Source organism: Stylophora pistillata, chromosome 12 (genome assembly GCF_964205215.1).
Source record: "Stylophora pistillata chromosome 12, jaStyPist1.2, whole genome shotgun sequence".
NCBI classification, from domain to species: domain Eukaryota; kingdom Metazoa; phylum Cnidaria; class Anthozoa; order Scleractinia; family Pocilloporidae; genus Stylophora; species Stylophora pistillata.
In genome coordinates this window covers 23,211,462-23,238,925 of record NC_142530.1, presented here as the reverse complement: position 1 = coordinate 23,238,925, position 27,464 = coordinate 23,211,462, and the positions used below count along the sequence as shown (strand labels likewise).

The 27,464-nt window shown below is 40.5% G+C and overlaps 1 protein-coding gene across 2 annotated transcripts; it reads right to left on the bottom strand.

The window, feature by feature from the left end:
* On the bottom strand, positions 1-27,244 carry LOC111326347 (uncharacterized). 2 transcript variants are annotated; one of them, XM_088740964.1, is made up of 12 exons: positions 26,707-27,244; positions 15,809-16,318; positions 14,226-14,459; positions 12,606-12,663; positions 11,482-11,582; positions 7,320-7,365; positions 6,669-6,781; positions 3,625-3,900; positions 3,349-3,423; positions 2,516-2,605; positions 2,038-2,139; positions 1-1,301 (listed from the first exon to the last, which is right to left on the bottom strand). In XM_088740964.1, the coding sequence occupies exons 1-12, from the start codon at positions 27,242-27,244 to the stop codon at positions 1,243-1,245; spliced, it is 2,202 nt and encodes a 733-aa protein (XP_088597090.1). In that variant the 3' UTR covers positions 1-1,242. The 2 variants fall into 2 exon arrangements, with proteins under 2 accessions (XP_088597090.1, XP_088597091.1); XM_088740965.1 differs by having other exon boundaries at positions 6,690-6,781.
* Positions 27,245-27,464: the final 220 nt, after the last annotated feature.

Sequence of the window (27,464 nt, the reverse complement as noted above, 5' to 3'; positions counted from 1 at the left end):
TTCAGTCCTCTTTATTGTCTGTCCTCTGAAAAAACAACAACCATTGCTATAATTTTCTAACTTAAACAACCAGAAAGAAAACAACAGTTTTTATTAAATAGCTGGCAGTGCCCGTGGGCAGTATGAAGTGAATCCTCTGTTCTGATTCGCTACCCAAGCGGGCAAGATGGGCTCATCTTGTGCTAGAAAATATGCGCGTGAAGTGTATAAAGTCCGTTACTTTTGCCGCAAAAAGCGGCAGAAGACAGTCAAGACAAAGAAAACATAAATGATCATTGTGGGTTTACTGGACTACAAACACAGTTGCCTTTCTTTCCCCTCTCTCGAAATAAACAAGTTATGATTGATTCTTATTAAAACGATATCTTTTTGCTGTTTTAATATCATCATCATCGTCATCAGAGTTAATTTCACACCTGGCGGAGGAACTCCTCCCTAGAATGATCCCACAGGTATCTGACTTTAACCAATCTCGACCATGCAGGTCCCAGCTGTCTGGTGAGATTATCCCTCCATCGTGTTTTTGGACAACCCTTTTTAATATACCCTTTATTAACCAAACTTGTTCTGTCGAGATGGCTGGATATTAGCCTCGTTCTTTATGTGTGTTTTTATGGACATCAACTTCGTCTCGGTTTATAAAACGTGGGCGATATCCAGCCATCTTGACTCCATACTTGGTATTTGTTATACAGCTGGCAGCGCTCGTGGGCGAGATGAAGCAAATCCTGTGTTGTGATTGGCTACCCGAGCTAGGAAGATGGGCCCATCACAACGAAATACAAAAGAAGAGAGGTTTTTAAGATTATCCTTTGCCCTAAAATATTCCTACTTCTAAATGATCACAGCCAAGTGTAAACGAGTACCATGAAAATGGTACAAGAGTACAATTCTCTTCATCAACAGTCCATTCTTTAATTTCTGGTTGCCCTAGAAATTAGCTGGTTACGATTTCAAACCGTTTCTCATCATGATACCACTTTCTATCCCATTCTAGCTTTCGGCTTATATTTTGTGTGCTATAAGATAAAACCGACATTGATGATAAAAGGTATAACATAATTATGATGACGACAAAGCAGAATTGCCTTTTCAGGACGCTCCTGAAAATTCTTCCCTCACTTTTCTGACTATGATTTCACTCATTTCTTTCAGCACCTAGAAATTTTCATGCCCCGCTATATATTCTAGGATACGTTTTTCGATAGCCTCTTTTAATGCAGCTTCTTCCATCAGCGGCTTTTAAATCGTTTTCAAAGGCTCGTTACTTCCCGTGTTCTGCTGTCTCCTTGGAGGTTCATCTACATTGTACAAAGCCAAGAAGACCAATATCGTAAGGTGCACTAAGTGGTTTATTATCAGTTAACAGTTTAATCACTGGGATTTTTAGTGAGAATGAAGTAAAGAACTCAACTCGAAACAGACGGGGATAAAAGCATGGCTGAGCCGTTTGTAAATTAATGCCAAAAGGGAAAACTGCAGTTATGGTAAGATTTAATGATTTAAAATTATCACAACAAGGTCCTCTACAAGCCTAATATTGAACTTCTGAATTGGGGGAGAAAGTTCTAGCGCCGATCGTTATGTAGCTTGAGTCATATCGTTACGTAGCCTGTTAGTCTGTGGTTGGTAGAGCATTGCACCGATATCGAAGAGTTCATGAATTCAAATTCCGTACGGGTCTGAATTTTTTTCTTTTTTTTATAGGCCTTATTCTCCCTTCTACGTAAGTAGTGTTCATTACTGTGGGGATCGCTGTCACACATTTCTTACAACCGCAGTAAACGTATATGATTTTCATATATTCAAATTAATTAAAGGCTGGCCAGCAAAGACTTGGTGCTGATTAAAATCTACCGTGTATTAAAATATGAGATAAAGTGCATCTCAAACAGTAGATCAGAAAAAGTCACCCCAATACTTTTCGGGGTTCTAGAATACTACAAGAGGTTTTGAAAATTGGCCGAATCACTTAGGGATGCTTCACAACTTGTAATGTTTGCATGGTCTTGAAGGACACTCAGAACTGCAACTCACCTGCTCTCTGAGATTTGAGTTTTGTCAAATTATTCCTTCTTTCATTTTCGAGTCTTGCCACTCTTTTGGACTCATCATCCAACTTCCCCTTTACACTTCTCGCTTCGTAACAACAAGAAGAAGTTTGCGTCACCAAATTGTCAGCACGATTGCCGTGCAACAGTTAATTATAACATTTCTATAGGACAATAACAGCTCATATTTCAATCAAAGGTTTTCTTTGTTACCCATTCAGTTCTCTCTATTTTCGACTCAGCTGTTAATGAAAATTATATCGTACAGTTTTTTTTTTTAAGTGAGTACAAGTTTTATTAAAAACAAGACTCTCGTAGAGCTTGTGCATTCAGTTTGTAAGTGCAAAACGAAAGCTTGCGAGGCGCACTGATAGCATAAGGGATCAAAGAGCTAAGTTAAAATTATAAAATTATTAACTCTTCACTGAGTGAAAAGGAAAAATCTTTGTAAATATTTATCATACCTTCCAACGGGCTGCTAAATGTTTTTCGATGCTCTTCTGATCTGTCACCATTTTGTTCGCTTTCTGTTCGTTTCTCTTTCCGCACAGTATCTATTACAGAAACAAAAAAGATCAACGATGAGATTGAATGAGTACTGCAAATGCACACTGCAGGTTCTGACAGCAACTTAAAACACCATGACCACCTTAAGTAAATGTATTGAAATATGAGACAAAGTGCATTTTAAACCGTTGATAAGTAGGGGTAATTATTTTAATACTACTCGGTGCCCTCAGAATACTACAAGAGAACTTGTTAATTGGCTTAGTCACCGGGGATGCCTTACAACCTGGAGCTTCTTATGAGTTCAGTCAACTCGCATACATACATACATACATACATACATACATACATACATACATATGTTAATTGACCACTCCCCATGGGGCTTTTCAGGGCCAATTCCCACCCAGCAACCACCCCAGGAGAGGACATCCATCACACAGTAATCTCGTGCGTGGGAAATTAACGTCTCCTACCCCTAACCCTGCAGGAGACGGGACCTCCATTTATTCGTCCCTATCCGAGAAGACTAGAGTATCTAACCATTTCTTGATGTTATAGAAAGGTAGCACATTCTTCTCACTTGTTTTAAGACCTTGAGTGTTGGTCCGGCCGGGGCTCGAACCCTCGACCTCCCGCACAACAGTCCAGCGCTCTATCCATTGAGCTACCTGGGAGGCGGTTAACATGAAAGCGTGAGACACTAAAGATGGTGCATGCATCAATATTCATACAATCATTAATTATTCACAGTGTGTAAAGGTAAAATCTCTGTAAATATTAATCATACCTTCCAAAGGACTGCTAAATGTTTTTCGATGCTCTTCTGACCCGTCTTCTGTTCGTTTTTCTTCCCCCGCAATATCTATTCCAAAAACAAAGAAAATCGATGATGAGAGTGAATGAATACTGCAAGTGCACATTGCTGGTACTGAGAGCAACTCAAAACACTATGACCACCTTAACTTCTTGCATCAAAGTAAATGTAAAGACCTCATCAGGTAAATGCTCTAGATTTTTTTCAACCGAGAAGGACGATTTCTATAAAACGTTCTTATTTAAGTACCTAGCAGCATGACTGCGATCCTTTTCTTTCCCAATCTATTGAGGGCGGTCTCAAGACGTCCCACGGTTGCTCGGGGTCCCTCTCTATCCTTCCAGTTTCTAAGAACAGCACCTCCCTTTTCTGTAGGTCTTGAGTAACGAGTCTCAATGTCATCAAGGTCACCTTCACGAACTCCAAGAAGTACTCCAAGGTCTTCATAGAAGTTCCCTATTTCACTTTTGATAAGGGTTACCATCCCTTGAGTGAAAGTTAACTTTCTCAGCTCCTCAGTTTGGGCTAAACAAAATAAAAGAAAGAGCATATGAATTCATAAGAAAAGAGATTAAAGTATAATTTGCTACTGTATAATTCAACCGACAGAAAGAATACTGTTAGTCTTAATACGCCTCGTGCATTTACAACATTTTTCAGTAAAAATCGATAGCTCTAGTTTCAGTTAAACGTGATCAAATGTACCACGCATTGATTAGGAATTTGCAGATTCGTGCTTCTCGAAGCTAAATCCGTGATTTTAGGAAATGAATTAACACTTCGAAAAAGTGTAGGTTTAAACCTTTCAAGTGACGCCCCAGATACAATCACGCATGCGCGTGTTTTAAAAGGCAACTCGTAATAACCATACTAGTTAGTTATTCCGCAACCGTTATGATTGTAGGATCAGCTACAGGCTACAGGCTACCATTTGACTACTATTAGCGATACTTTCTGCTATCATCTGTGCGAGTCGTCATCAAAGTAAGTTTCTTTTCTTTTACCCTAAGTACTTTAATTGTCTTTATCTCCAACTGACTAGTCCTTTTAAGGTCGAGGTATTGTCACGCTACGAAACCAATATTGTCTATCAGTTTTTTCTGAATCGTCTTTTTGCGTTGTTAAGCACCGATTAATTGTCTGTAATGTGACTATGTAGCCAATGCTGTATCTTAGCTGAAACGTATGCAATTATAATTTTCAGTTCGAACCTGCACAATGTAAGCTGCACTACGTTAGACTGCACTACGTTAGACTGCACTACTCTGTTCTACTCTCTGTCGCGACAACGAACTTTGAACTGTAATTAAATGTGTGTTAATCATTCTGCAAGCCGAGTTCGAATGGTCTATCGCCTCGCAAATCGCTACCCCTGTAATTGTTAAGTTTCTGAGTAAAGTGCAACCTTAGGATCTTGACATTTACAAATACTACGATCCTACGAACTCAACTACTTTATTACACAAAGCGCAATTTCTTTCCAAGGAGTGACTCCTGAGAGCAGAACAGTAACTATTCCAGATAAACTTATCTAAACTCACTGCAGCCTATAACCTAGTTCACCACTGACATAAACTCATAGTTTTCTCCTAATCTCCAAGAAATGAACAATCTTCCATGGAAGCTCTATCTTAGTGTAGCTTTCTACACAGTCAGTGACGTCCCTCCCGATAACAGCTACAACTATTACCACGCGACCGAGTCTTATATGTGCGTATACAAAATATTCTAGAACATTCCGGAAGCTTACAAGACATATATTTTTTTATTAGAAGTATAACATCATAACTATGTGACCTAATAACATGAAAACACGAAAAAAAAAAAAAAAAACATTGTCAACTATCGGGACTTTGGAGAAAAGGGTCACTGATTCGCCGATAGCGTTACAGGAAAATAACATTCTAATTTATTACACCGCTCGCAGCGCCTGTGGGCAAGATGAAGTGAATCCCGTCTTCTGATTGGCTTCGTCTCGGTCCATAAAAATGCAAAAAAAGAATTCGGCCAGTATTCAGCCATCTTGACCTCACACTTGGTTAACAATACATATGTCTTGCAACAGCCGAGCTTAATTTGCCAAAGCAATTTACAATGCAGAATGCAAAATGAGTAAGTTAAACTATCTAGAGGGGAAATTATGAGCATGATGATAAAAGATGATTTGAAATTTTCGATCTCGGGATTTTTTTCGGGTAGGAAAATTTGCCATGTATTTTTCGGCTGGCCTGAATGAAGTAGGAATCTTTGGGGTATCCCAAACAATCTGCATATCGGTGATAGTTCTTGCGTATGGTAGGTAGGTAGGTATGGTAGGTAAGACTTTATTTAACGAGGGTAACATGTGACAGTAATGAAACTGATAAACTAATGGCCCTCGAAAATTAAAACTCGGAAAAAAAAAGGAATTGTAACAAACGTAACAATATTAGGAATAATTAAAATAAAATAATTAACCTATATACATCATAAAATATTAAAAATATAAAAAAAATTACAGGAATAATTTGCTAAGAATTTGATTATCTAAAATTATTTTAAAAAGGGAACGCTTAAAACGTTTTACACTGGTACTCCGTTTGATGTCCACACTTAATTTATTCCATTCTTTCGTGGCTCGCACAGCAAACGCTCGACCCCCTTCAGAACTTCTCTTAAAACGCGGGCACATTAAGTTTAAATTACAGAAACGGGTTTGTCTATTATGAGTGTCAGAGTTTCTGATAAGAATATTATTTATATATTCCGAGGTATTTCCATTAAGCCTTTTGTAGGTTAGAGCGCATCGATTGACGTATGATTCAGCATAAAAAGGAACCCACTTTAAGGTGTTAAATAAGCCGACAGAAGGTGCTGTTCTTTCGGCATCAAGGATAATTCTAGCCGCACGTTTTTGAAGACGCAGGACTTTCAAAAGATTTTCTTTACTGCAAGAAGTCCATGTCTTGCTACCGTAAAGCATTACAGGTTTAATGTATTCCGGCCGTGAAGTAGAAATTCGACATGGAATTCGTTCGAGTTAAATTTTTGTCCAAGGATTGTTTTTGGGTTTCGATTTTTGTCTCCGTTCGATCATCCCTGTTATTTGAAATCCGGAGTATCCCTTTATGCCAAGCAAGGCGCTACATATAGAATAGAGCACCTCCCCCTCGACTTCCAAACAAGGCACTACATCTAGAATAAGTTTATTTGGGGGTTTAAATACCCTACATTAAATTGGTGAATTAGGGAAATATCTGTTTTAACAAAATAAACAACAAATTTAGGAAGTTTATACAACAATTTCCGTCCACCTTCTTTCATTGGATCATAACCTGTGAAGTTTTTGCTTTCCTCCAGGAATTTAATGAACCCTTTATCATTCTTGCAAGCCATCTCTGCAGTTAGGTTTCTTGACTGTAAGAGGCTGTGGGAATAAACGGCGCATAAGTTGATATTATCACTCGGTACGCTTGTAGCTTTGTGTTTTGACTTCATTCGAACAGACCAATGCTTATGTCACTGCTGGTGCTTGCGCACTAACAACACAGAAAATAGTAACCGGCCGACGGGGGCGATCTTTCTTTTCCAACATTTCGCAGCCTCGCTGACTGCGAGTTGCTGCACGTTCGGGGGATTTCTATCCGTCTTATTTTTCCAGTTTACTAAGGTGAGATCGGTCCATTTCATCAAACATTGCTTTAAAATTTCTCGAATGTACTTTTCAACATGCAATGTTTCAAAATACCCTTAAATAATAGAGGATACCAAGATGAACTTTTGGAGAAACGGTTTCTCTGAATAAAATTTCACCGGAAGAAAGGTCACTCAAATACTTAGATGGGATTAGGTTTGAGATCGATTGAAAACGTTACCCCGTCTTACGGTCACACACGCATGAAATGAAAAGAATGAAAAGGACAGAAATACCTGGCAAATAGACGATAGACTCTTAAAGAACCAACCTGGTTGAGCGTCGCCCTTTAAAGAACAGCTCCAAACGAACGTGTCCTGAAAAGCAATGCGGGACGTTAGTTTGAAATCACTATGATTTTAACAGGCATTTCCAAAGTTTTTCGGAGGACGATTAAACTATGATGTACTTACTTAAGAAAAATTACCTTTCGTAAATGTGTTTTTAGTTTTTGCTTGGGTATTGGGTAGCTGTTGACTTTTTTACACCGTGTAATCCACCCCGGACGTTTGTGAGTCCCCGTCTAACAACTAATGTTCGACAAATGCCTTTTTAAAAGACTTCACTAATTCGGACGCTGAAGTTGTTATCAAATTAAACTTCCTGATCACGTCCAACCCCTCCGTCCTTTTCTTCTGCTTCCTGTTTTGCTTACAGTACAGGGGAAATAAACAGCTACATAATTTTTACTTGATGTACAAAGCGGAAACTCGTTAGCATCCTATGCTTTCTTATCTCTGTGTCAGTATTAAAGATTTAAAAAATCACAATAAACAAGAAAAAAATTTTGGAGAGGATCGAGACATGTGCATAAAATGGTGTACAGAAAGGCGAACGTGATTCCTTCATTGTTCAATCAGCATGAGGCGTGATTTGCCTCCTGAAGTATACGTCACTCGTACATCTTTTTTCATTTCCTTGAAAACCTAAAGACTTCCCTGGAATCTTATACACAAGAATAGCACTTTGAAGGTTTTTGCTTTTTTATGAGTGACATAAATTTTGCGATCGTCCTTGCGTGAAACGGGATCAGGACACCCTCTATGCTACCCCCTTAAAGGTTATACTTGCGTCTCTCTCTGGCAATATCTCGATGGAGTTTCACGCTGAAACAAAAATCAGCAGGAAAGAAAGAATACAGGGATGATGATGCGGCTCGCAGTAAGTCAATGGAACTGAACCTGACGTGGAGATTTCAAAAATAAGGATAAATTAATTAGCGCATTTGAGCAAAAATGTGGATATAGCAGCTTTTGTGCTGACCCTGTCTGACAAATTATCGGTGAAGATCAGTGTTTGAGACCTGAAATTACTTCAGTTGCGTATTGAAATGGCTGAAGAATAAAGATATGTATCTTCGCTTAACAGGCTTGTCCAGCTTAGATGTTTTCTGCGTTTTTATTGTCACGTCACCTGAAAATCTTCAAACTACAGTATATTTTTTCCCTCAATAAAGAACTTACCGAAATTAAAACTGATAATAGAGTTGATATGTATTTACAACAGATGAAAACTTTATTCCTCCGTTCAAGTTGCAAATTTAAGACGAGTTATGCATCTTCTAAATAAACTTCTGAGCAAGTTCTTCTCTCCTTGATATATTACATAGTTATGTTTTTTTCAAAAATCGATAGAAAACGTGATGTCGAACAAAAGGTTAACAGCAACAGTTAATTACATTCTTGCGGGCGTGACATAAAAACGATTAAAACGGATACCGCGCGTAGCTTACCTAGTTAGACGTTCTTCGGTTCACTTTCTACAGGGACAGAAAATGTGACTAAATGCTTCCGTCTTCTCTTCCGCGCTCAAATGTTACTCACTTTACATAAGTTTCTTATTCAAACAACACCCGAAGATTGAATATTTAACGTATGTTAAGTTATAAACCCCTTTGAAGAATCCAATCTGGAGGCAGTCTTCAATTGATCTGGAAGTCTGGAGGCACTCGAACGAAAACGGTCAGGAAGTCAGATTTCCAAAACGGTTTGACAGAAAATTGCAAATTGTCTTCATACGGCATGACACTAGTCTTGCAACTTCTTTAACATAACCTCAGGATAATTCTCGCACACATTACTAAAGCATAATGAAGCTATTGGGGATATAATTGATATAAACCAAGCTTAAGTTTGAAAACTGTGAACAGCCTCTCGTAACAGGCATTCGGCAAAGAGATTCGCGATGTGCTTCTCACCACGTGACACCATCATGTTTGTATAGGTAACAACATGACTTCGAGTGCAATGTGGAATTGATATGCGCGAGTAAATGTTTGAAAGACAACAAAGTTGCAGAACCTGTGGGGCAGGTGCAAGTTCCAGTCATAAAAAAAGTTTGAAAGTGTAGTGTGATCATCCGGGTGAGTGTAGTCCTGAGAAGGACTGTTGTCGGTGGTGGTGACTGACGTTCGACAACTTATGCGGAGGTCATCATCAGAGTCAAATGAATACAGTGGAACCACAGGTAACCCAGGCTCACTGTTTGCGTCACGTACACTTGGCTAAATAGAGAAACATATAGGGCGAAGTTTAGGTCTGGGTATTTGCTTGAAAATAGAAATAAAAATCAATGAATGGCGATTTGTTGTTGTTCTTAATATGTACACAAAGTTTTGGGAAAAAAATACTTTTCTTCACCTTTCCTTCATAGTAGAGAGACAAGGTAGGAGGCTGACGGCAGCGTTGACGACCGATCGACTCTCAATCCAGCACATTTTTTTCGCGAAAATCCAATCAAGTCGCCAAATAGACACGCCAGGCTCGTATAAAAAGAATAACTCTACACCGTAAATCCAATAAAGCAGCTCTAGTTGAAACGCGAAACTCACTAGAATGACGGCGCGAAACCGTTGACATCACAACTTGTCCAATGCAAACTGACACTGAGCTCGGGGCAGCTGGTGACGAGTAGAATAAGTCCCCGTGGAGTGAGGGAAGTCCCAGATTGCTCAAAGATAAAACTCACCGTCAGACTACACCCTCGGGAATATTGGCCAGAATCCATTTTTCCTCAACAGCAAATCACACACCGTAAGTTTCATCGATTTTATTCCATTTTCAAGCAAATTTCCAGACATAAACTTCGCCCCATACATTCGCTCTATTTAACCAAGTGTACATGACACAAACAGTTAGCCTGGGTTACCTGTGGTGGAACCCCCTAAAAAACGGACACCCTTGGGACCGGAGGAAATGTCCGGTTTAGAGGGGTGTGCGGTGTACTGAGGTTTTACCCATAAGGCAATTTGATGCCGCATAATGTATTGTCTGACTGTAAGTACCAGTACATGGTACACGAGTACTAATTTCACCCGCAACATGACAGTCTATCAACCTGACCCCTATTGTTGTCATTCATTCAACCTAACAACAGCGGCACATTTGTCGACTTTAGATTTTTTGCTTCAACAACGATAGAACAATGAGTAATTAGCCAATGCGCGGCGTTTCTCACTTCTGAGAGGGATTTCAGAGCTGCATGATTACAAATTTAAGTTTAATCACGTTTAAAAACGTGTGATTTGATTTTGGCGGCAAGCTTAAGACTTTCACGTCCGGTTTAATGATGTCAATTTCATTGTCAGTATGTGATTACGGACTGAAAAAAGCGTTCGGTTTCCGGAATTGAGGGGTTTGGTTTACTGAGGTTAATTTATCTTTTTCTAGCAATCTGTTGTGCAGGATATTTATTTATTTATTTATTTATTTATTTATTTACTCAAATTCAATTACACAGATAATCAATACAAAAACAAAAACAAGGAGTTAAATATATTTACAAGTACAAAAAAGGGTAATTAGGTCAGTTTATACAGAAAAAGAGTAATTAGGCCAGTTTATACAGAATTCTAGATTCCTTATTTTAAATAAACTGCCTGTGATAAAATAGGAAAAAATTAAAAACTTAGACAAATAGCAACAACAAAACGTAATCAAAAATTATAAGAATTTATCCTTACTTAAGTTAAATTTACTGATATAAAACTGATTCACTATCTTAATTCTCTTTTTATTCTGTTACATTTGGGCTGCATGCAATTTTTTTCTTCCAACAGGCGCTTGCAGGAAATTTTTTTCCAAAATCACCCACCCCCCCCCCCCCCCGACTCAAGAGTTTAATGGTCGGCCCCTTGGGTGTCTGCTAGAAGGAATTGCGCCTGACAATACAGTCAGAACTCACAAAAAGTCTGTCGTTACCCGAAGGCTTAACTCTCGCAGACAACTGGTTTCACCTAAGTAATACTACTTACTCGACTTGTATCCAAAGTTGATAGGTAATAATGAAAGCAGCAGCCACCACAGCCGCCTAACCACGTAAAGGGTCTACTCAGAGTCAAGTCACGAGAATTCTATTAAGGTAATACCGAGTTTCTTTCAGAATTTTTCCTTTCTCGTTCCTTACTACTGTTCTAACATTAAAACAACTCTCACCTAGGTCATCTACAGGTGACTTCACAGAAGCTGAAGTTTCACAAAACGACGGTTGTTCTCGTAACAGAGCTGTCTCCGTGGAAATTACTCCTACGGTGTCACTAAGAGAAAACACGATGAATTTTTATTTACATGGGAGTTTGTCACAACTACTTAAGCTCTACTGTCGTGAGTAAAATAAATTAAAAATACAGCATATGTAAATTCCAGTCAATGCAGTTCACTTACTTTTATGTGGTCTATACACCGTAATCAGTTAAGCCAACTTTCAAGTCGCAAACAAACACAGTTTCTCTATCACAGAGGGCCCCCTATACCCCTTTGTAAAACTCAATCATGCAAAAATGATATTTGGCCTTTTCACCCATGGCGAATACTATGCAAAACTCTTTCTTAGGTTTAACCAGTCTTACTCGACAACGTGACCACCACGTTTTTCCGCTGTTTTCTCACGTTTGTCGGTTCCGCTTTGCCGTTTCTACGTGAAAGTAAGCTGTTTTGCTTTCATCGGGTACGTAAGATTTTCTCCACTTTTCTCACACAAAGTAGAAGTTGATTGCCGGAAAAAGGGCACCAAAACGTATTTCTTGTGCGTCTTACAAGGGTGCCTTTACATCCGCTATGACGTTGGCTTGTGCGAAGCTAAAGCAGTAAGGTTCACGCTATTTTATGTGAAACGTGAAAGAGCAAGTTGACGTTTATCGTTTCACGTAAATGCGGTGCTAAATCTCTCTAGTGTCTTATCTTATTTGTTGAAGAACCTTTAGTAGTAAGTTTTTATTTTATCGGTCCATATATGAAGTCCATCTCCGGTCAAAACCTGGTCAAAACCAGGAACGCTCTTGTCGAAACCTAACCAAGAACAATTCGAACATGATAGCCGGAAATTTATCACGCAAAACAAAATGGTTCAAGAATTACGTTTATGCAGTTTTTAATTCACGGGTCACGTTCAAACAAAAAAAATTCGTTCACGAAGACATGACATGATTTTATCATCTTTAATCATGAATAACGATTAAAAAAACACAAATCACGACTCAAGAGAAAAAGAAAAGCCCAAACACGCTTCAAGTAAAAAGTGTAGGGGACCCTCATCAAATTGTTCCGAAAAACATACTTACTCGAAAATTTTTCTCCTTGCATCTATATCTCGCGGACTGGGCATCGGCGATGCAGAAACTATGAAAAACAAAATGCAGCTAGATAAAACTTATTGCAAGAAAACTATAGTCACGCTATTTAAAGTGTCCTCGACAAGCGATGATTGTGTTGAGAGGGGGGGTTCACACAGTGTCAAATAAAAGACACTCACTAAATTATCATGTCGACCTCCAAGCCGTGTTTTACTTTATGAGACAAACTATGGCTTACAAAGAGACAAAGAGGGGGGTTCACGGGCATCTCAGGAACCTCTCCCCTTCAGCTACGCCCCTTATTGAATTAAAGTGTTACCTCGGAGGTAACAATAGGCATTGAGTATTATGTAATTAAACCATATTGACAGCTTGTGGAAATCCAGTGCCTATTGTTGACATCATTTCAATTCCATAGTTCAATACAATAATTTGTTACTATGAATAAAACAGCGCAATTTAAGAATTTTAACGAAGGACGTTTTTTCTGGTTCATGAAGGCATATCATGAATTTCAGTAATGATGATAATAATAATAATAATAATAATAATAATTATTATTATTATAATAATAATAATAATAATCGAATATTTATCCGGGATAGCCCCTCAGTACCAAGTACTGTTATCAACGGGGTCCCGCTGTTGAAAAAATACTTAATAATTATAACATAAGTAAGAACAAACAAAAATATTTAAAGAAGACAAGCACTAGATTAAAACCGTTAAAAACTACAATAAAAAATCACAAGTAAAAATCGTGCAGGGCTTTCCTGAATAAAACTTTGGAATTAATGTTTCGATACGTGCGTTTTTCAAAATAGAAAATTTAAGCTCATCATTACTCTACCCAGTTATTTTGTTAGTGTTAAAAATCAAAAAATTGTAATTATTTAGCCATTTAAAGATTAACTCGTTGCCCCTGTGATTTTGACGAATTTACCGCTTTGTTGTTTCGCGGGCGCACTTTTGACACGTATGAGACGAAGGAAGAAAAAGATCGTTTGAGACTTTGTAGTTCATTCCTACATGAAATTAAAAGGTAAAATCAATTGCTCTGTGTGACGACCCCTTTGGATATTGACCGTTCTACCGATTGGGAACAGTTAGTATGAGAGCGATCTTCGCTATAATGATCACTCCTTAAGCAGTTTTAGAACCAACATTATGACCAGCTCCCAGTTGGCTTGTTAGCTCAGTTGGTAGAGCACTGTGCCGGAAGCAGAGGTCATGGGTTCGAAACCTGTACAGGCCTGAATTTTTTTCAGGCCTTATTTTCACTACTGCTTTCGTAGAGACAGGGGTAAAGGGCTCCTGGTAGAGATCATTACTGCGAAGATCACTCATACAATCAAAATGACTGTTTTCTGAAAATTCACTGATTGCTGAAAGAGCGCCATGCTAAGAAGTCATAGGATTTATCCCGGACCGGTAGAGAGAGGAAATGAAAACTGTGCATTTACCCGTCTAGGGATATGAGGTGTCAGGAGACGTTTTTCTTCGCCACCAACCATTAAAGCCTCGGCGATCACTCAAGACATTTCGCTAGCAAATTAAAATGAGGCGAAGGTTATAGTTTAGGTAATGGTATGGGGGAATCATCCATACCTGTTTCCTCAATCTGTCCTTTCGTCAACACCAATGGAAATTTCTGAGTTCTTTCTGTAGTTTCACTTTTAGTATCGGCAGTGACGACCGCAGTGACCTTTTCATCGCTAAAGAGTGTAAGATCTTTATCGGAAGCATGGATGCCATTTTTTATGTCATTGCTGGTTGGAACCATTTCACCAGTAAGCGGGATCCTTGATTTTTTGGCATCAGTAAATGAAACTTTTATGTTTCCTAAAGGGATTGTGTTGGAAAAAAAGATAAGCAAACTTTGTTTAAGTCGTGATTGCTATGATATGTGACCTATCGGAAGCCTGGGGCGAGAGATTTCTGACTGTACATCAAGTCTACTCAAGAATCGAGAATAAGCCCATTTTAATTCAAAACAAGACATTTTTTTCTCTCTCTTAAGGCAAACCGATAACATCCCATACAAACCTTTATAAATATAAAACGTTACGCAACACGGTAAGAGTCACGTCCGCTTTTCTAGTAGTGAGCTTAGGCTGCCTGTGGTCGTGATTGCTATGATATGTGACCTATCGGAAGCCTGGGGCGAGAGATTTCTGACTGTACATCAAGTCTACTCAAGAATCGAGAACCATCGAACGGATACCGTTTAGAATCTTACTTTAGCATGCGAGCTGGTTTATTTTTTGGTCGCACAGAAAACGTTATGTTTTACAATTTCAGCCACTAGATTTTATTTTTCCGTAAAAAATTATATCAATTTACTGACTTATTAAGACAGACTGTATTTCACCGACCAGATGTAGGATTCTGACTACAAGTAAGTTAACTAGCATTGATATAAAGATATAAGAGCCGTGAACAATCCGAAATCTTCAGCATCGAGTATAGTCTATGAAAGGAAATAGCACTGATTTTTACATGGCTCGTTTTGTAAAGTTAATCTCAAACACGGTCTTGTCACACAGCTCGTGGATCTAATTTCAGTCTGTACATGCAAATACCTAGTCGCGATAAACGCTAGCAAAGCGGCGAAACAAAGTCTATATATAACTCCTTGCTTCCTCTCCTTTTCCTGTTTTCACTCCTTCTAAGGTATTTATAAAAGCGCTAAACGAAAACGACTATCAATGACTCAATAAACATTTATTTGACAAGTGGTGAGCTCTTTTTGTATTGTGTCACTGCATTGCAAACGTTGAACCTTCATAGATCAGTTCATTTGAGGTAAGTACAAAATAGTTGCACACGAGGCACAGCCGACTGTGTCACTGATGTTCTGACAACATTTTTAAGTCTTCTGTGATGTATTAGTTGTTATTTTTTGAAGAAATTACCCATAACTTTTTCTTTGATGGTCGATGTCCCAAGTTTGACATCTCCTCCGAAATTGTGGAGGCAATGGACCGGAATCTAATGCACTGTATGTTTTTCGATTTTTGAAAAACAAAAGCATTAGATAATTGATACATTTTTCTATAAATATTTATTTGACTATGCTCACCTTTAAATTTATACAATTTATAAAGGGTGGAATAGTAATTAATAACCACTACTCTGTAGGTATGAAATAGGACGTCAAGCTACCAAGGTAATAAGAGATTTTGAAATACCTGCGAATGAAAGTTTGCAAGCAAAGTAATCTTCTCTCAAAATGATCGTTTCCAGTTTTATGGTTTCCACATCATATGTCCTCTTTATCTCATCTGTCAAAAGTCGTTTTTCTGCTTCTGCATTGAGGTGACCGGAGGTATAATCTTCCCAAAGTCGTTCGAGGATTTCCAGTGTCCTGCATTCGACTTTTATTCTCAAACTTCCTTCAACGGCTTGTTCTATTCTTAAATTGAGCTCTCGTTCTAGGTAGTATTTAAGGCCCTGAAAAAAGGGTTCCGACGCGATTTCATCATTACATTCATCGATAAAACGTTTAGCCATCTCACGCATTAAATTCTGTCTTAATTCTTCTTCTTTCTGTGCTTCACCTTTTTGCTTTCCCTTAGCTCGCTTGAGATCCATTTTCGCTTGAGATCCTTTTCGCTGTCTCTTTCTCTTTCTCTTACGCTGCTTGGGACCCACTGAAATTATCAGGGTATGATGCTCTGAGGGTGAACAACCAGACACCTCTGGAAGAAAGACACAAAGAAACACTCTCTGAATCAGAAAACTTTTCATACTACAATGAAATAGCTTTTGCAGTTAATTTTTCACCCAGTTAGGTAAGCATTATATTAACTAGTTACAATTTTTTTGAGGGGAGAATAAATTAGAGTTATAATAAAAGTGTTGCTTTCATGGTGAAGTGGTACTGAGTTCTTTTTAATCCAGTGATTGCGAACTAAAGGTACGAATTCAGCGCTCAGTGAATATGTAAATTACATAAATTTTTGTGCATGTTGTATAGACAAAAGGAGAGAAGAGCGACATAAAAGTTCAGCCTAAAGGTGAAGCTCCCGTTAGTTTTATTTTCCAGACCTTCGCTATACTGGCACTCCTCAGTGACTATCGAAGAGTTTATTCACAAGAATTTAGGGACCAGACATTAATTATCCAGAGGGGAGGGGGGGGGGTAGTATGGAGGCAATAGCTTTTTGGCAGTAAGAGGGCTGGCTTTCCTTTCTTAATTTAAGAAAGGAAGAGGTTATTAACTTTTTATAGGTTTAGAGGACAAGAACAACGAATATGACAGTGAATTGCTACATTAGCAAATCTGAAAAACTACCTCATTTTAATTTTGTTAACTATGAATCTAAGGCACTCTGGTCGATATCAGTTGATTTAAACTGCACGAATCAAAATACAAGAGAGCTACTCCTAGTCTATTTGACCCTAAAGACTCGAGTATGCACTCTTCATCAGGTTGTTCATATGTTTACAAGCGCAAGTGCATAATTTCCTTGATACGGACGCAGGCGGGCGTGCATGTTACCTTCCCCTTTTGCCTATGGGGTTTCCCTCCTATATCTATGGTGCCAAGGTTGATGCCCGCATTTAAACTGTTCTCGCATGCTGAGAGTAGTATTTTGCACGGACAGTCGGTCGTGGGGTCACTTGATGAACTAAATTTTCTCAGCTTTATCTATTGTCATCATTACCATTTTTGATAAGTATGAGGTTTCGCTGCGCACACTACGAGTTCCGCTAAATGGACGAGTTCCGGTAAATGGACAGAACACAGGCATAGTAGCTTTCAAAGGAGGACAACTTCATTTATGGGAATCATAAAAAAAAATGTCAACGACCTCATCACGAAGTTGTATCCTGCACACTTAAACAGGCTTGTTAATTAATTCAGAAGGAGTCAATGTAACTGACGCAATAGAGCAGCGCGCGACCTTTAATTCAGTTGCACGCGCAGCCTCGTAACATTTGACAATTGGTTCATGCTTTAGCGTGCACTATCGAGTTCTGGAGCACGTGGGAAGTTTGGAGAGCATGAAAGAAGCGTAAGAGTTGCCTGAGGCAATAGCCCTTCTGCGCCTACAACAGCAATCAAGAGTTCTTCATCCGTGATGTCTGCACAGTTCAAGATGGCATAAATGGGTTTCTTTGCAGCCTTAATCATAATTTCTATGTACACCACTGAAATGCGGGGCTAGCGGGGGATTAAAGTAACAACTGACCCCATAATTTAGGGTGGCATTCTGAACTTTCTTCTTGTCCAGGGCTTTTAAATCCTTTAGTTCATTTCTCCCACCAACAAGGTTAGTACCGTCATCACACATAACATCTTCTGGGAGGCCGCGTCGCAACGCCATTCGAAACCATTCGAAAGAACGCGTTCAGAAACGAGTCGGTGTCTAGGCTAAATGCTACTTCCAGATGCACAGCCCTTGTCGCTATGCATGTGAATAGATTAAGGTACTTCTTCTGACGGTCTTGCCTCTTCCTTGTTTAGTAATGAAAAGTCCTCCAAAGTCAACAGATGTTTGGCTGAAGGCTCGTAAAGACTTCCCTTTACGTAATTCAGGTAAAGGGGACATCATCTGCTTGGCTGGGGTAGCTTTCCTTCTTCGGCACTGCATGCACTCTTTTTCCCACTCCTTGATTGCCTCTCTAGCTGAGATTATCTAATATTGAACTGAAAGCTGAACCAATAAGTGATTGGTTCCCGCATGTTGAGTCTACTCGTGAGCTTGCTTGATTATGAGGGTCGTGACCCAATGATTACGAGGTAAGATGATGGGGTAACGGGTCTACCACAGTACTCTGCATAGCGAAGTCTTCCATCACACCTCAGGACTCAATCTTCATCTAAAACAGGCTTCAAAGGTTGCAGTTCTCTTGTGCTTGGTAGTTCCCTCCCAACCTTTACTGTCCGCATCTCTTCCTTGAAGGCCTCTTCCTGTGCTTGTCTGATAAAATGTGTCCCTGCAGGGATGACTTCATCAGGTTGTAGGGCAACTCTTCGAAGAGCTACTGGTAAACGACAGTTCTCTATGAATCGGTTCACTAGCGCAGAAACTCTTGTGAGCTTACTCCAACTTGAGTATCTTCGTGGTTCTAATCGGTCTTCATTGCTTGAAGGAAGGAATCCTCTTTCCTCAGTACGTCTCTTCATCTGGTGCGACTTCCGGATCTCAACATCTGTCACTCTCTTGGTTTCAATTTTGTTCTCTGGCCACTCAGAAGGGTCCTGCCTCAGAAAGATGGGACCACTCCACCATTTGTCTTCATCAGCAAGAGCGGAGACACTAAGCCCTCTTTTCAGTAAGTCAGACGGGTTCTGCGTAGTCAGCATATATCTCCACTGCTCCGGATTGGTCGACGCCTAGATTTCCCCCACGCGATTAGCCACAAATGGTTTAAACTTTCGACTCTGACCTCGAATCCAGTAAGGTACATCCATGCTGTCAGACCAGAAGACCCATTTGCTCTTGTCAATGCCAAGTGCCTGTCCTACGGTTTCTGCAAGTTTGAGTCCTACAACCATCCCCATGAGTTCCAATCTCAGTATGATAACGGCTTGGAGTAATGCAACACGCGATTTTGATGCCACAAGGTGGGAAGAAACAGCTCCATCCTTGTAAAGGTGTCTAACATAACACGCTGCATCATATGCTTCTTAGGATGAATCCACAAAAGTGTGCATGGTCATCTCTTTAATAGTGATGGGATCTCTCAGGCATAGCGGAACTTTAAGGCTGGACAGTGCTGGCAGTTCATTGAACCATTGTGTTTCCTGCTGTGACAAGTTTTTACCAACTCAGGCCCATCCCAGTCCACACCACTCGCCCACATTTCGTGAAGCAGGATCTTGGCTCGGACAGTGTATGGTGTTAACAGGCCAAGAGGGTCAAACAATGTTGCTATACCTTTCAAAAAGTTTCGTTTCGTTTGGTCACGTTTCTCAGCAAGATGGTTGACTTGAAACTTAATCACATCCTCCACGGGGGACCAAAGGACTCCTAGGATTTTGACTTGAGGTAATTCACCACGATCAAGATCAACTTCAGTGGCGCAGTCTGAATGGAATGCTCCGCAAGACTTCCGGCTAATTTGATAACCACTTCCTGGCATACATGCCAGCTGAACCCCTAAGCTCTTACAACTGTTTGTATAGTTCAATTGCAGTTTTCACATGAGGCACTGAATCCATGCTATCATCCATATATACACGTACTTTTCAAGATGGTTTCGGCTGCCAGGGGAACTCTGACTGATATCTTGGCATGTTCTTGGGCAACAAATTGGGCTTGGAAAGGAGATGAATTCGCTCCGAATACTACACAGTCAAATTAAAAAAATGTCAGGTTCTTTGTCTATCTCCATATTCCGCCACAAGAAGCGATGATAAGGCTGATCTTTTGGCTGCAATTTAATCTGTAAGTACATTTCTTTGATGTCGCACATTACAACCACTGGTTCATGGCGCAGTCGGAGTAGTACTGAAAACAAGTCATTCTGTAGTTTAGGCCCTTGTAATACATTGTCATTCAGAGACACTCCATTACACTTAGCGGAGGCATCAAATACTATGCAGGTTTTGGTCGTTGATTTATCAGGTCTTATTACTAGAAATGTGGCAGATACCAAACTTGATCTGGCTTCTTTTCCTCCTGTGGAACTTTGTGGATGTATCCTGCTTCTTGATAGGTCTGCAGTACTCTCTCGTAAGCTTGACTAAGCTCAGGGGACTTTTGTAACCTCTTCTCAGTATTTCGCAGACGGTACAATGGCATGCTGTAAATGTCTGGCAATAGACGTTTGCCACTCTTCCAAGGCATTACAACAGTGTAATGACCATCCACAAATGTCAGTGAGTTAGCAACTGTGTCTCTGGCTAGCTTCTCATTTGGATTCACGCTGTTAGTTTTAACGGAAGAGGCTGTTCAGCCTATCTGAATCACTCAAGAAGAAGGTGAAGTTGGCATGGACTCTCTCTGCCTTGTCATCTGGGCTACCGATACAAGTCCACCCCAGTGGAGTAAGTCTAGCAATAGGTTTTCCAGATCGACCTTTCAAATCTTTCAAAGAGCACAGCAGGTCTGCTTGGTCCGCTCTGATTAACACGTCTAGTGTTGTTCTGGGACCTACTTGAGGAAACTCAATGCTTTGCAAATGCTTCCACTTGGACTGACACCGTCTCCAGTCGACGACTTCCATGTTGCCTGTGACTCTCTCTGTTGTATAGGCTGACGCTTGCTTGGACACTTTTCCATCCAAACTGCTAATTGTAAATTCCACCACTGTTGATTCAAATGTCTCCTGGTTGTCATTCAGAACATTTAATGTTAGCTCATGTGCACTTCCTTCAAGTACAAGTTCTGCTACAGTGTCACTGTTTAAGTAGGTTCTGCTGCTGCAGTCATCCAAGAGCGCATTTACTTTGATCTTTCTTTCCCCACTAGCCAAGTAGACAGGGACAGTTCTCAATGCAATAAATTTGGTGCAGGGTGCAGGGTGGGTAAGGCCATGCTTTCCGGTTGTCATGGCGGATGAATAAAGACTAGTTTTGTTTTATAGTTTAATCTGGGTTATTGTGCGGCCATCCAAGTGACATCGTTACTTTGGCGATGAGCATTCAATTCGTTCTGTGAGATAGTGGATATTTTTGGAAGTCATTTGCGCGGAAAGTCTTTGCATTTTCTCAGAAGATGGTGGACAGTGGAACCAGTTCGAGTGCAACTTCAAGTTCACAGGCTTCGCCAGCTGCAACGTTTGTTCCTCTTCTTGATGTGGCCAGCCTTCCTCCATTCAATTCAAAGGAAGATCCGAATACACTTGCAGTTCGCTGGAAGTTATGGAAACGCTTGTTTAATCTGTATTTGGTGGCAAAAGGTATTACAAAGGTTGAACAGAAAACTGGATTGCTGTTACATACTGGAGGGTTGAATTTACAGGAGCTTTATGGCACGTTATTGACCGGTGCGGATATCAAGCCGTTCGCTGAGAGTATGGAGTTATTGGATAACTATTTCACACCACAGTTGAATGCTCCATTCGAAAGGCATCAGTTTAGGCAAATGGAGCAGGCGTCAGGAGAGTCGGTGGAACAGTTTGTTTGTCGGTTGAGGCAGAAAGTGATCTCCTGCGAGTTTGAAAATGTCGATGTGGCGATAAGAGATCAGCTTATTGAGAAATGTAAGGATCCCAGTCTTCGCAGTAAGTTCCTTGAGAAAGCAAATGTTACTCTGAAAGATTTACAAGATTTGGCTCGTGTGCAGGAAGCGGTGAACATGCAGGTCAAGGTTATGGATCAGTCATCCGGTCAAGTAAATGCTGTTTCCGGCCGACCTCATGGCAAAGGAAAAGGAAAAAGGACAGCACAAGGTAGGGGTACAGGGTATAAGCCCGGTAAACCGTCTGGTGGTTTTCATGAGACAAAAGTGAGAGGCTGTTTTCGCTGTAATTACACTGACCATATGGCACGCGACCCGAATTGTCCTGCCCGTGGCAAGAAATGTAATGCATGCGGCGAGATTGGACATTTTGCAGTCTGTTGTAAAACAAAGGAACGCAAGCCTATCGCAGGAGATGACGAGCGAAGGTATAAGACACAGGGTAGAGCTTACCAGCTATCTGAGGATTCAGCCACTGGCCAACAAGATTAATATGCATTTGCAGTTGGAGTTGGTCCGCCTACAAGTGGTAGTGAAGTAGATTTGAAGATTGGAGGAGTGATGTTACCCGCGGTACTTATTGACTCTGGCGCGTCATGCACTGTGATCGACCAAGCAACCTGGAAAATTTTGAAGAAGAAAAGTGTCTAGTGTGAATCTAAGAAATCAAGAAAAAAGTTGTTTGCTTATGGGCAGAAAGATCCTATTGAGGTGATCGGGACATTTGTGTTTGAGACTGTATGCGAGATTAGTGGCATCAGCTGTGTCGATGAACTCATAGTGGTTAAAGGTCCAGGAAGACCTCTACTCGGAAAGAACACTGCAGAGAAGTTGGGCGTATTAAGGGTCGGTCCAGATGTGTGTTCATTAACTACCGAAGGAAGTGATGCCGACATCCATGAAAAGTACAGAGAGGTTTTTACAGGGGTCGGAAAACTGAAGGATTTTCTGCTGAAATTACATATAAAAGACGATGTCAAGCCTGTTGCACAACCTGTACGGAGATTACCATTTGGGTTAAGAGCCAAGGTTGACAAGAAGTCGGATGAGCTGTTAGCAAAAGATATCATCGAGGAGGTGTCACACAACTCAACTGAGTGGGTGTCGCCGTTGTTTGTTGTCCCGAAGACAGATGGTGACATTCAGATTTGCGTAGACAAGCGTGGGGCGAATTCGGCAATAGAGAGGGAAAGACATTCTATCCCGACAATTAAGGAAGTCTTGTATGACCTTAAAGGCTCAACCGTTTTCTCAAAGCTCGACCTCAAGTGGAGTTTCCACCAAGTGGAACTTGATGAAAGATCACGCGATATCATAACGTTTGTTACACACCGTGGTTTGTACAGGTACAAACGTTTGATGTTTGGGGTAACATCGGTGCCTGAAAAGTACCAGAAAATTGTGGCGAATGTTTTGCATGGTTGCGAGGGAGTAGCTAACATGGCAGATGATTTGATTGTGCATGGTTGTGGCATAAAGGAACATGACAGGAATTTACAGGCCATACTGACCCGATTGAAAGATAAAGGACTAACACTGAATGGGGACAAATGCCAGTTTCGTCTTCCCGAGCTGAAATTCTTCGGTCATGACCTAAGTAGGTAAGGTGTTGCACTCAGTGAAGAGAAAGTAGCTGCCATCTTAAAGGCAAGTCCTCCACAAGATGCTTCACAGGTCAGATCATTAATTTCTTCAGCTTGTACAGTATTCTGCAAAGTTTCTTCCCAACTTTGCACAAGAAGTAAAACGACTTAGGAGCCTCCTGAGGAAGAATGAGCCTTTCATCTGGGGTGAAGCACAGGAAAAGTCCTTCCAGAAGTTGAAACAGCTTGTTGCACAGGCCACTTCGCTTGCGTATTTCAGGGGAGACTGTAACTCGCGTAATATTGCCGATGCAGGTCCACAGGGTTTCAGTGCGGTGCTGACTCAATTTCAAGACGGCGAGTGGTGAGCAATCTCATACGCATCCAAGAACCTCACCAAAGTGGAACGGATATACAACCAGACCGAGAAGGAGGCCCTTGCCCTTGTATGGGCTTGTGAGAGGTTCAACATTTATGTGTACGGGCGGAAATTTGAACTTGAAACTGATCACAAGCCACTCGAGTGTATTTTTGGCAAGCTTTCCAAACCATCAGCACATATTGAACGATGGGTTCTGAGACCACAGGGGTATGACCACAGAATGGTTTATCGGCCTGGAAAAGCGAACATTGCTGACTCTCTCTCGAAACTCAATCAATATGAACCTAGAGACTCAAGTGAGGAGGAATTTGACTTTGTCAAGGCAGTCGCCGAGGAAAGTTTACCTGTTGCCCTGACAGCGAAACAAGTCGAATTGGCTTCTGAAAGTGACCCAGAACTTGCGAGCCTGAGACAGTACATTTTAGGTGGGGACTGGTATCACTTACTTGATCGAATTCTGGTATTACAACCTTTATGGAAGCGTGTTAGTAGTTTTCCCGTCAGCTCAAAGTTCAGCATATTTCCAAAACATATGCGACAATTCACGCCCGGCCAAAATTCCTCTGTGACATCATCAGTTGTGTAGATTGCGGCCGGGAATATGGCGGATAAGTATGGGTATCCATCCTCGCCAAAATTCAAACTTGTTGTTCAAACATTCAATTCGTCACTTCAAACATTCAATTCGTCACTGCAAACATTCAATTCGTCACTTCAAACATTCAATTCGTCACTTCAAACATTCCGAAACGTCCCATTGAGTCAAACCCCGGGCATATCAATGCATTTTTTTCCTTCTAATGAAATTTTAAGAAGGAAATGAACGAAATTCATCTATAAACATCGGCCAGGTTTTAAGCCATCGAAGGCCTCGGTGTTGTGTTCTGTGCATTTCGCGCCAGACAGCTTTTGTCGAAAGAACAGCATTAGAGATCAGCCGAGCGTTCGAAGGCTTGAGAAGGGAGCATTCCCAACGATTGATGTCGCAGTCAGGCAAGAGAATGGCCCAGAAGGGACAGATCGAGGACGGAGGAGGGTAAATTATATTCGAATAATTTATAATTAATTGCAATCGACATGTCTATTGATCATGTTTACTTTGATGAACTCGATCTTAATATTACCGCTCTTATTTAATAATCTGTAAACAAATATATCATTTTTTTCAGGTGGTCAGAGAGGTCTTAACCAACACAGTTGTTCTCCTTCACCGACTGTGAAACTTGTGTAGTGATCATTACTTGTTGGAAATATTTGCTCTGATTTTATTTGCTTGACATTCAGTTGGCATTGCAATGTGAGGGATAAAGCATTCTGCATTGCCAGCTTATATTTGACAAATTATTGCCAAGATTAGTGTTACGAAAACGAAGACCCTCGAAAACGAACACCTAAGACCTAAGACCCGGTCTTCGTTTTCGTACTACGAAAACGAAGACCCCCGTTCGTAGTACGAAAACGAAGACCCTGTAAACAGAAAACCGTAGAAATTACAAGTTAAACGCACATTAAACAGTAACAACACTTAGTAATATAATACATTACAATTCACGCACTTCTTCCCATTATTATACTGCCCGTATTATTATACTGCCCGTATTATTATATTGCCCGTATTATTATACGGACCGTATTATTATACTGCCCGTATTATTATCCTGCCCGTATTATTATACGGCCCGTCTTGTCTGTTCTGTTTCGCTATGCGAGCCAATTTGGTGTTGATATTCTCGAGGGTTTCCTCGGGTAAAGTTACCACACATATTATTATTCTGGAACAACAGGCAGAATTCCATCGCCAGCCGCCTTTGATTTATAGTTAGCATTGCGTGACAATAACAGAGAAAGCGTTCTGTACAGGAAAAATGACTCTTGGGTTCTGTCAATAAATAATCGATTTCTACTGTATTTCGTAGCTAAAATAGATTCTGACGGTCGTTAAGCTTTCTCTGCTGGAAAATTCTTGTTAAAAAATAAGCAATTCTTTTGGCTAAGGCAGGGTCTTTGTTTTCGTAGTACGAAAACGAAAACCCCCGGTCTTCGTTTTCGTACAACGAAAACGAAGACCCTTTGTTAAAAGCAGACAATCCTTTGAAAGTACGATTTTAGAAGTACCCTGAGCACTAGCAATTGTTATTTCAGCTTTTGATATGTTAAGACAGTTCGCGCGTGGTTTTTCTTGGTCTTTCTTCAGCCACCACTGCTTTCGGCTCTTGGATTTGTTTTTCTGTGCATTGAGTCCAAGTTTGGAACAGACATCCCTGTCGAAGGAGCGATCGGAATATTTTAGGGCCTCAATAAGGTTAAGCAGGCTTTATTCGGGTGCGTACTCTCTTTTTCGGCCTAGCGCGCATTGCGTGACGGACGTGTACAGTGAGAGAACACGATCTTGTTGTTGGTGGTGTGACAAAACAATGGCTTCCTTTGAGGTCGAAGGCCGACTATCGCACGTGCGGCCGAGGGAAACATTTTTGCGCAAAACTTAAGCCACATGTTGAGATGGAGCGGTAAAAAATTCAACTATGTCGGTTTTTCGAAAGTTTAAGCTTCCTCAGCTTATACGAAGAGGGTCACCTGGCAGCGAAACTGCAGAAGAGATTCCACGCTTCAAATGTAGTGAATTGCTGGTAAAACAGAGAATAAGAAAAGATACCTTTGGAGATGTTCACACAAGGGCCTCGATAAGGCTAAGCAGGCTTTATGACACTTCCAATCTCCTGAACTTTTGTATTCGGTTGTGTAAACATCTCCAAACGCGAACCTTAATGGCATTTTAAAATGTGTTCTTGAAACGTTTTGACTTACTTTTTTTCGCTGAAATACTTCTCATAACATATATTTTTTAAAGTAAGAGAAAAAAAGAGGGGGAAAATTTCGAGTCATGTGCACTTTAATGGTTGTTCTGGAACTGTCATACCTTTAACTTTCTTTCTTTGTCCCACAAGATCTCTCACTCGCTCATGGCCTGTCCACAACAACTTTCTTACCTCCTAGATATTCATCTTTTGCTAGTTGTTCCTTTGAAAGTCTCTCCTCTAGCTTTTTGTGACACTCTTCGTAGGTTTTCTCCACGATGTCCACAACTTGCTTCAGTTCTTGTTCTCGCTTGCTGATCTCCTCTTCGAGCCATTCTGGCTGATCCTTAATCGCAAATTGTCCAGTTGGCGTGGTTCTGGAACCGTTTAAGGTACTATTGCGACTCGGACTGCCGCTTAGGTATCCCTTGACCACTCCTTCAATGTCACTATAATCTTTTACCAAACCTTTCAACTCATTCGCTACGGTGCTAAGCCTCACCGAATCGCCAATATCCTCGTAATGTGCTTCTAAATTTTCGACAGCACAAACTACATCCTCAAATACGGCAGAAAGAAGACTCAAATTTTCCATCGCCTGCATTTTTGAAGCCATTCCTCCCTCCAAGGTCATCAGTAATTTTGTTTTTGTTCTTGTATAAGCGCCTTTGTACTTCCCCTTGTCTTTCTTTGGTCGTTCGGCCATTCCGGTTTTCATTCCAAAATTCATCGCAAAATCCAGCTAAATAAGTCAAATCTTCTTGAAAGAACCTCGCTCTACTACCAGATGGCGAGTGCCGCGAAAAGCTAACTTCAATTCCCACACACCAAAGATAAACAATAATTGAAGTGTCGAACAAAAAAGGTATGCGCTATCCGAAAATGAGAAAAGTCAACTTTTTCTTAACGATGTCTAGATTAATCGTTTATGATAGTGACTCGCCCAAGGA

What these genes read in the sequence shown, in the direction of transcription:
- LOC111326347 (XM_088740964.1), bottom strand. Translation starts at nt 27,244, where the DNA reads ATGAATTTTGGAATGAAAACCGGAATGGCCGAACGACCAAAGAAAGAC. An exon ending in GTCACCTGTAGATGACCTAG is followed by an intron (nt 7,366 to 11,481) that starts GTGAGAGTTGTT and finishes ATTGCTTTTCAG; the next exon opens with GACACGTTCGTTTGGAGCTG. An exon ending in TTATGATCCAATGAAAGAAG is followed by an intron (nt 3,901 to 6,668) that starts GTGGACGGAAAT and finishes TATTTTGTTTAG; the next exon opens with CCCAAACTGAGGAGCTGAGA.